This window comes from Crocuta crocuta, unplaced genomic scaffold, assembly GCF_008692635.1.
Source record: "Crocuta crocuta isolate KB4526 unplaced genomic scaffold, BGI_CrCroc_1.0 scaffold25, whole genome shotgun sequence".
Classification (NCBI taxonomy): Eukaryota; Metazoa; Chordata; class Mammalia; order Carnivora; family Hyaenidae; genus Crocuta; species Crocuta crocuta.
In genome coordinates, this window is record NW_027532015.1 from 3225426 (window position 1) to 3237749 (window position 12324).

Sequence of the window (12324 nt, forward strand, 5' to 3'; positions counted from 1 at the left end):
TGAGAGAAGATCTCTGTCTTTCTTATTTATCGTTGTCATTTGTTGAATGAACAAAACACTGATCTAATTTGTTTGATACTTTGTTCAGAAGAGTAAGGGGAAGCAGTCTGCATAACAAATTCCTGATCCTATGAACTCATGACTTTCATTATCATCATTTAGCATTGAGTAAATTACTGAAACTTACACTAATTTTTCTTAGAGTAAAACTTGTCCTATTAGTATCTCGGAGCACAGGCTGTAATTAGTAATAAACACCATCAGTGATATGGCATACAGCGTGTCTTAGTTTGTCCCAGGGAAGAGTATCATTGACTCTAATCTGTGATGTCAAAAGATTAAACAGTCTTTAGGTTTACTTTTGTTCTTGTGGCTTTTATTTATTTATTTACTCACTTACTACACAGGTGACCATCCACGGCAAGATAGTATGGATTTCAGTAATGAATGGGGTGACCCCTCTAACTGTCGATGTGGAGATAGATTGAAGCCACTAGAACGGAGAGCTGCACGCCAGCACCAACGTTGTCTTGCACATTCGTTGGTGGGGACGCCCAATTATATTGCACCTGAAGTGTTGTTACGAACAGGTAAATACATTAGTTTCATGATGATCTCAATAGGCTGTTAGACAAGCTGTAACTTAATTAGCATGTGGCTTATTTTTCAGGTTTATAACAAAAAACCTGATTGTTCATTCAACAATACAGCATGTTGGTGCTTTAATATTTTGATTGTATTGATTCTGAGCACTTTTTAAAAAGTTTATGAATAACTATAACTTTGGTATCTTATTTTAGGCTATACACAGTTATGTGATTGGTGGAGTGTTGGTGTAATTCTTTTTGAAATGTTGGTGGGACAGCCTCCTTTCTTGGCACAAACACCATTAGAAACACAAATGAAGGTAAGATACAGCATCTATACTGAAGAATTGTCACCAGGTCCTCTGTATCATAGACCTTTAGCAAGAGCATCGTAATCTGGAATTTAAGAATGAATTTGTAAGGTGGCTCAGTTGGTTGAGCATCTGACTCTTGATTTTGGCTCAGGTCATGATCCCAGGGTCATGTGATCAAGCCCTGCATCGGGCTCTACACTGAACGTAGAGTCTGCTTAAGATTCTCTCTCCATATCTCTCTCTCTTTCTCTCTCTCAAACAACAAAACCTGATTAAAAAAAAAAAAAAGAATGAGCTTGTAAGGAGGCACCTGGCTGGCACATTCAGTAGAGTGACTCTTGATCTTGGGGTTGTGAGTTCAAGCCCCACCTTGGGGATGGAGTTTACTTTAGGGGGAAAAAAAAAAAAAAGAATGAACTTGCAAGGTTAAAGGAAGCCACTAAAATTCCAGGAGTGAACCCTAATGTCCGTCAGCCCACTGTCATCACTCTGTTAGATTCTCTGTCACTCATGTGCTCATAAACTCATTCTGTTCTCATGGAAGTGTTTAGTGCTATGTGCAGATTTATTAATTTACTTTTTGTCACCTTCTGGCTCCTGGCTGTTTCCTTCCTTGCACAGTGTACCCCCAGACTACAAACATATATCTGTATCTCCACTTGAAATTACTTATGGCACTTAAATGAGAAGCTGCCCACAATTTTGGTCGTAAACAGTTCCATTAAAAACCCTTCAGTGTTTCCCATGTGCATGGATTAAAGTCCAAATTTGTGCTCCCTTCCCTGTTCATACCATTCCCTCTGTCTGGAATGTTCTTCCTTCTTTCCCATCTTCCACAACCCTCCCTACTTTCTTAAACCTGCTTACCTCCTGAACTAACTCATTCCTAATCATTCTTAAGATACCTCTTCTGTGATGTTCCCCCTAAGTTGTAACTACTTCTTTCATTGCATTTAATATATTTAAGGGGCCCTTGGGTGGCTCATTCAGTTAAGCTCCCAACTTTGGCTCAGATCATGATCTCATGGTTCATGAGTTTGTGCCCCGCATTGGGCTTTGTACTGACAGCTTAGAGCCTGGAGCCTGCTCTGGATTCTGTGTCTGTCTGTCTCTCCCTGCTCTTCCCCTGCTTGTGCTCTCTCTCTCTCTCTCGGAAATGAATAAACATTAAAAAAAAATTTAATATATTTAAAACTTCTTGGGGCATCTGGGTGGCTCAGTCGGTTAAGCGTCCGACTTCAAGTCAGTTTATGATCTCATGGTTCGTGGGTTTGAGAGCCCCGTGTCGGGCTCTGTGCTGACAGCTCAGAGCCTGGAGCCTGCTTCGGATTCTGTGTCTCCCTCCCTCTCTCTCCTCTTCCCCTGCTTGTGCTCTCTTTCAGAAGAATTTAATATATTTAAAACTTCTTGGAGTACCTGGGTGGCTCAGTTGGTTAAGTGTCTGACTTCAGCTCAGGTCATGATCTTATGGTTTGTGAGTTCGAGCCCCATGTCAGGTTCTGTGCTGACAGCTCATATTCTGTGTCTCTTACTCTGACCTTCCCCTGCTAGTGCTCTGTCTCTCTCTCAAATATAAGTACATTAAAAAAGGTTTTTTAAAATATATTTAAAACTTCCTTTAAAATTTCTTTTAGTATAGGTGTGTGGATAATGCATTCTCTCAAGTTTGGTTCATATTAGTTTGTCCGAATGCTTTCTCCTTAAAATCAAGAACACAGCAAGGATATCTGTTTTTACCAGTCTTATTAGACATAGTTCTTAAAGTCTTAGCCAGTGTAATATAGCAACAAAAATAAATAAATAAATAAATAAAAGGCAAAGTAAAAACTTCTATTCAGAGATGACAACGTAACTTTCAATACAGAAAATCTCAGAAAATTTATGAAAAAACTCAGAAGAAATAATCAGTGAGTTTAGCAAGGTTGTAGACTATAAGAGTAATACATAAAAATCTATTGTATTTCTAAATTCAAGCAATAAATGACCAGAAAATGAAATTTAAAAGCAGTACCATTCAGGGGTGTCTGGGTGGCTCAGTCGGTTAAGTCTCTGACGTCAGCCCAGGTCATGATCTCATGGTTCATGGGTTCGAGCCCCGTGTCAGGCTCTGTGATGACAGTTCAAAACCTGGAGCCTGCTTCAGATTCTGTGTCTCCCTCTCTCTCTGCCCCTTCCCTGCTTGTGCTCTCTCTGTCTCTCTCTCAAAAATAAACAAACATTTAAAAAATTAAAATAATAAAAACAGTAGAAGTAGAACTTTCCTGCAATTGAAATATGCAGATATAAGTCTAATAAAAAATGAACAAGATCTCTGTGCTGAAAGCTACAAACTGATGAAAGAAATCAAGTAAGATCTTCATAAGTGAAGACATATATACTGTGTTGATAGATTGGAGTACTCAACATAGCAAAGCTATCACTTATCTCCAAATTAATCTATAGATTTGTTTCCATTCTAAGTTTTGTAGATACAGATGAGTTAGTTTTAAAATGCATATGCAGGGGCGCCTGGGTGGCTCAGTTGGTTAAGCGTCCGATTTTGGCTCAGGTTATGATCTCACGGTTTGTGGGTTCGAGCCCCACGTTGGGCTCTGTGCTGACAGCCAGCTCAGAGCCTGGAGCCTGTTTCTGATTCTGTGTCTCCCTCTCTCTTTGACCCTCCCCTACTCACGCTGTGTGTGTCTCTCTCTCAGAAATAAATAAAACATTAAAAAAAATTTTTTTTAAAAATTTATATGCATAGGGCACCTGGCTGGCTCAGTCAGTTAAGCATCTGACTCAGTTTCGGCTCAGGTCATGATCTCATGGTTTATGAGTTCGAGTACTGCATTGGCCTTTTTACTGGAGCCTGCTTGGTATTTCCTCTCTCCTTCTGTCTACCACTCCTCTGCTTGCTCGCATGTACACACATGCATACACACTCTCTCTCAAAATAAATAAACATTTAAAAATAAATAAAATGTATATGGGTAGACAGAGGAACTATAATAATGAAAACAATTTTTTAAAAGAAGAACAAAGAGGAATCTATTACTTTTAAGAATTACTATGAAGTTACAGTAATCTGTACCGGGGATATTAGCAAAAGGACACAAACATGGATCAATGGAACAGGATAGAGAATAGAGAAATAGAAGCACACAAATATTGCCATTTGATCTTTGACAAAGGTACAAATGGAGGAATAGTATTTCAACAAATGTTGTAGGAAAAATTGGTCAGCCATATACAGAAAGTACTGAAACTTAATGTAAACTTCATCTATACACAAAGATTAACTCAAAATGGTTCGTCAATCTAGAGATAATATATAAATACTGTAATACTTTTATAATACTATAAAATCTTTATGGCTTAGAGTTAGAGGTGAAGAGTTCTAGAAATGATACCAAAATCATGATCGATAAAAGAAAAAGTTGAGAAATTGGAATTCATCAAAATTTAAGACTTTCAATATACAAAAGACACAGTTAAGACAATGAAGACAAGATACAGTTTGGGGGAAGATATTTGCAGATCACATTTCCCACAAAGGGCTTGTATCTAGACTATAAACAGAACTTTCAAAACTCAACAGTAACAAATATTTCTTGATTACCTACTACTTTTCTTCTGTTCTTCCTTCTCTTCCTTCCTCCCTCCCTCCCTCCCCCATTCTGGTTTATTCAAAGCTAGAATATTTATTGAACATCTATTAACTATGTGCCAGGCAACTTACGAAGCACTGAGAAATATAAAGACAAAACATCGTCTGTAGCCTTATGGAATTTTATCTGTGGTAGAAGGACACAGACATAACAGGTACCACGAGGTCTGTACTATGATAGCAGTAAATACATAGAACGGGGTGGCACAACAGAAATTGTCATCTCTGCCATAGGTCGAAGAGCTTAACAGGGGAGTTAAAACTCACAGTGAGTCTTAATGAGAGTACGTTGTTGGAGAGGAGGGAATGGGAAGAAAGGTTATTTCCCATCAGTGATTCATTCATTATTAAAGGTAAGGAAGACAGAATACTGTGTAGTTTATTTTTAAAGATGCAGGTAGTCTGGTAAGACTTTGGTGTAAAACTTGGAGGAAATTTTTGTTTTTCTTATTTGTCTCTTCCCTCCTAATTTCTACAAAATCCTCTTTAAAGGTTATCAACTGGCAAACATCTCTTCACATTCCACCTCAAGCTAAACTGAGTCCCGAAGCCTCTGATCTTATTATTAAACTTTGCCGAGGACCAGAAGATCGCTTAGGCAAGAATGGAGCCGATGAAATAAAAGCTCATCCATTTTTCAAAACAATTGATTTCTCCAGTGACCTGAGGCAGCAATCTGCTTCATACATCCCTAAAATCACACACCCAACAGATACATCAAATTTTGACCCCGTCGATCCTGATAAGTTATGGAGTGATGATAATGAGGAAGAAAATGTAAACGACACTCTCAACGGATGGTATAAAAATGGAAAACACCCTGAACATGCTTTCTATGAATTTACCTTTCGGAGGTTTTTTGATGACAATGGCTACCCGTATAATTATCCAAAGCCTATCGAATATGAATATATTAATTCACAAGGCTCAGAGCAACAGTCAGATGAAGATGATCAGCACACAGGCTCAGAGATCAAAAATCGTGATCTAGTGTATGTTTAACACACTAGGAAATCGTTGTAATGAGGATTTGCAAAAAGACCTGAAACGCAGAGTTTTTTGAGGCTCCGAGAGTGAAATTATGCAAATGTGACAGAGCTATGTATGAGTGCTCTTGTGTACAATATTTTATGTTCCTAAATTATGGAAAATCTTTTTAAAATGTTAATTTATTCCAGCCTTTTTAATCAGTAATTTAGAAAAAAAATTGTTATAAAGAGTAAATTATGAACTGAATATTATAGTCAGTTCTTGGTACTTAAAGTACGTAAAATAAAAAAAAATAGTGCTTTGTTTAAAAGGAGAAGCCTGGTATCTATTTGTACATACACTAAATAATTTTAAAAGACAAGAGCATTTGAAATTTTTTTGAAAGACAGTTTTAGTTTTATCTTGCTTTAACCAAATATGAAATATACTCCACCTTTACAGAATTCTTTTTTACCCCATATCCTGGTTTTTGATAATAAGCTATAGAAATTAAGCCCTTATGATGATGAGTGTTCCTAGGCTAATGATAATCTGATAATTTACATCTTGGAACTAAGAAATACAGGGTTGTAACACTATGCTCATCAGAAGAAAAAATAATGTATTTTTAAAAATTTTTCCCCTCTGTAATATTTAATCTTCTAGCATTTATTTCTCAAGAATTACTGGCTTTAAAAGAAGTGAAGCACTACCATTTTTCTTTCTATACTGGTATTTTTAATGCTGCTTCTAGTTTTAAAAGGGAAAAAAGATGCCATAAGTCAAAATTTATAATAGTGAATGCTAAGATCTTTCATAGTTTTACTTTGAAAATTTTTTTAAAGTTTGCACCATCCTAAGCAGAGAGACTATTTTCAGTTTCGTAAGAAACTTGAGGTAGAAAAGTTCTTTGTGGGTACTCACTAGAAAAGTACTTTTTCTGCATAGGGACAGTTTGGATGATGTCATCGGTGATGTTACAGGTTCCCTCTTTCAGAACAGCGCTGTGTACACGAGTTGTTATTGGCAAAGGAAATCTGGCTATTTGGCAGTATTTTACCTATGGGCAGATTGATTGGTGAAACAGTTATTTAACTCTTAAGGTGGCCATTAATAATTAGAAAAAGTTACATGGTGCACTTAGTACAAAATTCAAATCCTCTTAATTTAAGGTTAAATATGTTTTTCAGCATGCCTATTATATATATGTATATATATATAATGCTTAGGTTTTAAGGACACTTGTGGTTTCATACCAAAATACATTTAGCTTATTTTTTAGGAAGGGGAAAAGGGCTGTATTCTGACATTAGTAAAATTTGTATTTTAGTTCCTTTCCTTTAAGCTCCTCTGATAGGGAATTGTCTTATCAAAACTGTATATGTGTGGATAAGAAGAAGCATAATTTTAGTGATTTTCAAACTAATGCAAACAAGCTAACGGAAATCCTGTATGTGAGTAGAAGTAAACGCAGAGCTGTTCCAGTGGAATTGGGGAGGGCAGAGAAGATTTAGTAGTTCACACTTGCCACCTTTCCATAGGTGGCACTCTCAGAGTCCAGCTTGTAAAACCACCGCATGACCCACTGTGTAGTGGTGGGTCTTTGGGGCTCATTGGTTTTTTTGAGAATCTGATGAAAGTTGTGGACTCTCTTCCCAGAAAATTGTGGACTCTCTTCACACAGACACACACACACACACACACACACACACACACAAAATGCTGCATGCAGTCTTAAGGATTCTGGACATATTGAAAACTGTCACAGACTTGGTTGAGGACCACTGTCCTATGAGAACACTAATATATTAAACTCAGAACTTTGCTTTAAATGTGCTGATTAGTACTCAGATTAGCACATCTTGTATAAACAGTGATAATTTGTGATGGAAAAAGTCTGTATCGTGTGATAATATATCCCTAGGAATGCCTTTCTCTCGCTGGTACAGCACGAAGATATTCTTAAGGGCATTGAAATACACGTTTGGCTTGTTACAGGCTTGATACGGAACTATTCCTGAAGGACTTCTAATCAGAGAATTGTCAGAATAGGCAGTAGACTGAGTTGGCCGTCTTCATGGAACATTTGATTAGTCCTGTACAAACCTGTGCAAAACAAATGAGTTCAAGAATTTTTAGCTCACTACTCAAATTTTAAGATATCCCTTTGGCTCTTTGGGTTTTCTTAGATTTGTTGAAATTTCGACTTGGTTGTTTTACTTCTGGATTGTGGTACAATGCAGTAAAAAAACAACTTTGTTATCTGTATGTTATAGGAAAATTAAGGTGCTGTCTTCTCCCCATTCCTCCCCACAAAATCTGTGTCGACACTACAAATTGTGTGTTCTTTTAAAATTTCCTCTGACGATACAAACTTTCTGTTTTCATCTAAAGCAAGCCTTTATTTAGTATCTGCAGATTTAACAGTTTGGATATACTCATTAGCTCTCCTATTCCCAAACTATATCCAGTTCTTCTAGCATAGAATCTGGTGCTTCCTGACCAAAAATATGAGAACAACATAAAAAAAACCCCTATATGCTTTCAATTGAAATAGAGTGAAAACATTGGTTATACATGTTTTCTTTTTAAAATCATTTTCCCACTCATTTGAAAACTTGCTGTCTTTCCTATACTTACCTTTTTATGTATATTAATAGTATTTATAAAATGTGTTCTATAATTATGTAATTGTAGATACTATTATGTATTGTCCAGTGACATCCTAAGGCAGGCCTTATTGCTGTATCTTTTCTACCTTATTTGTAATAGGAACTATAGAATGTATGACTAAGAAGTCACTTTGAAATTGACTTTTTAAAAAAGCTATTACCTTCTGCTGTTGCGAAGTGCAAAACTGTGAGTGGAGATATTTTATTCTGACTTAATGTTAGAAATTAGAGAATACAGTGGGAGGATTTTTAGATATTGCTGCTGCTGTTACCTAAGGTACTTTAGAAATTTTTTCTTTAATAAACAAAAAATAAACAAAAATCCCTTTGGTATTTAAAGTGAAACATTTATTTAGCCTGTTTGTTTTAATCTAAAGCAAAAAGTAATTTGTGTCAACATATTGGTATGTTTGTAAAGCGCCTTAATATATCCCTTTGTGGAAGGCACTATACCACAGTTAACTTTTATATTGTACTGTGTATATAAGTATTTTGTATTAAAATTGAATCAGTACAGTACTACAGTTTTATAAAATAATGCTTTGGTAGGAAAAGGAAATACAACTTTGCAATATAACTAAATTGTTTCACACACTTCTGAATGTAGTAGATATGAGTAATCAGCCTGTGTTTTTAATGACTATTTGTATTTTCTCAATCATTTTCTCTAGTGTATCTCTGGGATAATAATAAAAGAATTCAAATCTTTCAATTATGTGTGGAAAGCTGACTTTTAAGCCACTTATGTATTTTTTTTTTAATTTTTTTAATGTTTTATTTCTGAGAGAGAACGAGAGAGAGAGACAGCATGACCAGGGAAGGGTCAGAGAGAGAGGGAGAGACAGAATCTGAAGCAGGCTCCAGGCTCTGAGCTGTCAGCCCAGAGCCCAACGCAGGGCTCGAACCCACGAACTGTGAGATCATGACCTGAGCCGAAGTCGAATGCTTAACCGACTGAGCCACCCAGGCGCCCCAACCACTTATGTATTTTGATTTTTGTTTTCAAAAATTATTTTAATCTTTATTCTCAGAGAAAATTTGTGATTAAAAATTTGATGTTTTAGAATAAATATATCACTAATGATAATGCCTAGTTAGGTTAAGGTAAACTGAGTAAAGTAACCCAGTAAAATGTTTTCATTTTGTCTAACACAAGTACAATAAATATTTCATGTTAAAGGCTTCCTTTAGATCTGCACAGATATGGGGCACCTGAGTGGCTCAGTTGGTTAAGCATCCGACTTCGGCTCACCTCATGATCTCACGGTTTGTGGGTTTGAGCCCCTTGTTGGGCTCTGTGCTGACTGCCAGCTCAGAGCCTGGAGCCTGTTTCAGATTCTGTGTCTCCCACTCTCTCTGATCCTCCCCTGCTCATGCTGTCTCTCTCTCGCTCTCTCAGAAATAAAACATTTTAAAAAATTAAAAAAAGATCTGCACGGATTTATACATTTGTAATTAATTAAATTCCTCAGTATCATTTGAGTCCACTTAAAAGTTTTTTCAATATGTAGTTGTTGGCTAATCTGTCTTCCTTTATTTACAGTCCTTTATCTCATGATTGCCTACCAGAGAAAATACATATATGTTGATACTATATCTTAAATCAACTTCATACAGATGAACACAGTTTTAATTTTTGTTTTTCCTTTTTCAAGCATTACCATCACTCTTAGTGTCCTTTATCCTCATGTTTGCACTTCTTTATAAAATTGTATTTGGTCTACATGAGGCTGTTGTATAGTTGATGTAAATTGGATTATTCCTCTGATCCATTATACTACCCTGTAGACCCTTGTTTGGCATGCTTGTGACTCTACTTTGTTATGCCAAAGCCAAACACACACAAATCCTATCTGCTTATGTGTGGGAAGGGCAGAGAAAAGATACCAAATTTATGTCTGAAATATAGGCAGTTATTGTCCCCCTTAATATCTACTCTCTCCTTCCTACTTAGAAGATCCAGAGTTCTGAAACATATTGCTGGATTCAGAATCTGGGTGGAACTTCGAGTTGTTTCCCCAGGAGAGGGGTTACATTTGCTCTGTGGTGGAAAAGGGGTTCTCATGGGTACTTAGCTCCCAGAGTGGCTGACTAATGACACCTGCTTCTCTTGTTCCCCCACCCCCCACCATCCATTCTCTCATTCTGTCTGCTGTGAATAGAGCTGCCATCCCTGTCCGAATTGTAAGAGACCACATGTTTTTCATATTCCCTTGTAATCAGGTGTGGCTACAGGACTGGCCCTTGGGATATAAGCATACGTGATAACACTTAAAGGTCCTACACTTAAAGCTGATGTTGCTTGCCTTCCACTTGCTCTTTCCCTTTTTCCCACAGTAGGGAACATGGACAGACTGGTGACTATACTGATCGTGAGCACTAGGAAAACACCTTAGCGGTGGATCAACGAAATTAATAGAACCTGGTTACCTGAATGACTGATGTGGGGCTGTCTGTCCAGCCTGGACTGATAAACTACAGAATGTTAGAGAAAAGGAAAACAATACTCTGTGTGTGTGTGTGTGTGTGTGTGTGTGAGAGAGAGAGAGATTAATATAGTATAGAATTTATATTAGTGTATAATCTGATTTGCAAAACAATTTAAGGAGGTCATTTTGTACTTTGATCACCCATGCAATCAGTCATGAAACTCCATTACTTTACCTCATGCATTTCTCTCCTATTTATCATCTTCAGCCCCACTGTTACTACTCGGACTGAGGCCCTCATCAGCTCTTGCCTGAATTATTGCAATAACTTTCTAACTATTCTTTGACTTCAGGTCCTTTAAGTGTATTAGCTAAACTAGCATTCAAATGACTTATTTGAAAGATAAGTGGATTCTGCTTCTCGTATGGCCCAAGTAAGCTCCTACTGGACTTACTTTATACCATTATGACTACTTTAAACTCTGGGTGTACAAAAACACCCACCCAAAGATACTGAGTGGAACCAAGAGCAGGCAGATTCTGGATCGAACTCACCCCTTGGCAGAGAGGAATGGCACCAGATGAGTATCTAATTTTCAAGATACATTGCCTGAGAAAGGCCCAAATCTCTAGCTGAATCATTAGCCACACATCTGTGGGAAAGAATCCAAGAACAAAAGGACTAAACTGGTATTGGAGGTGCTGCCCAACAGAAAGTGGATCAAGTCAAATTAATTGTCTGCTTAACAACAATCACCCAACATAACACTACCTCCAGAGATACATCACAGATTTAAACTGGAGTATCTATAACATATCCGGGGCGCCTGGGTGGCTCAGTCGGTTGAGTGTCTGACTTCGGCTCAGGTCGTGATCTCACAGTTTGTAGGTTCGAGCCCCACATTGGGCTCTGTGCTGACCGCTAGCTCAGAGCCTGAAGCCTGTTTCAGATTCTGTATCCCCTTCTCTCTTTGAACCTCCCCTGCTCACACGGTCTCTCTCTCCCTAAAATAAAACATTAAATATATATATATAAAAAACATAACATATCCAATATCCAGGATACACTTCAAAATTACCTGACCTACAAAGAAATAAAAAATATGACCTAGTCTCAAAAGAAAACACAAACAGTGGAGGTCAGCCCCGAGATCCTATTCCAATTTCTGGAAGTGGCAAACAGTACAGTGGCTCTTATAACTATGCACAATGATCTAAAGAAAAATATTCTCATAACAAATACAAAGATAGGAAATCCCAACAAGAAAATAGAAGCTATAAGAAACAACCAAAAGAGGGGCGCCTGAGTGGCTCAGGTGGTTAGGCATCCGACTTTGGCTCAGGTATTGATTTCACAGTTGGTGAGTTTGGGCCCCGCATCGGGCTTTGTGCTGACAGCTCAGAGTCTGGAGCCTGCTTCAGATTCTGTGTCTCCCTCTCTCTCTGCCCCACCCCTGCTAGTGCTCTGTCTCTGTCTCTCGAAAATAAATAAACATTAAAAAAAAGAAATAATAAAAAGAGAATGTCCTTTAAAGACATAAACTGGCAGAGATGAGAAAGCTCATGAGAGGGCCAATAAATTGTATTATTTAATTGCATGTATAATAAAAGGATCTCTGGAAGGTAATAAATGAATTTGATATCATTGATTATCCCTGGGGATGGGAACTGGATTTCTAGGGTGGCAAGAATAGTAAGAAGACTTCT

At 37.4% G+C, this 12324-nt stretch overlaps 1 protein-coding gene across 3 annotated transcripts in view; it reads left to right on the plus strand.

Moving 5' to 3' along the window:
• Positions 1-8900, plus strand: part of LATS1 (large tumor suppressor kinase 1) — a 54134-nt gene extending 45234 nt beyond the window's left edge. For all 3 annotated transcript variants that reach the window (XM_077775978.1, XM_077775980.1, XM_077775979.1), the window contains exons 6-8: positions 408-590; positions 801-907; positions 5040-8900. In XM_077775978.1, coding sequence (XP_077632104.1) covers positions 408-590; positions 801-907; positions 5040-5549 — 800 coding nt within the window. In that variant the 3' untranslated portion in view covers positions 5550-8900. The remainder of the gene's footprint in view (positions 1-407; positions 591-800; positions 908-5039) is intronic.
• Positions 8901-12324: the final 3424 nt, after the last annotated feature.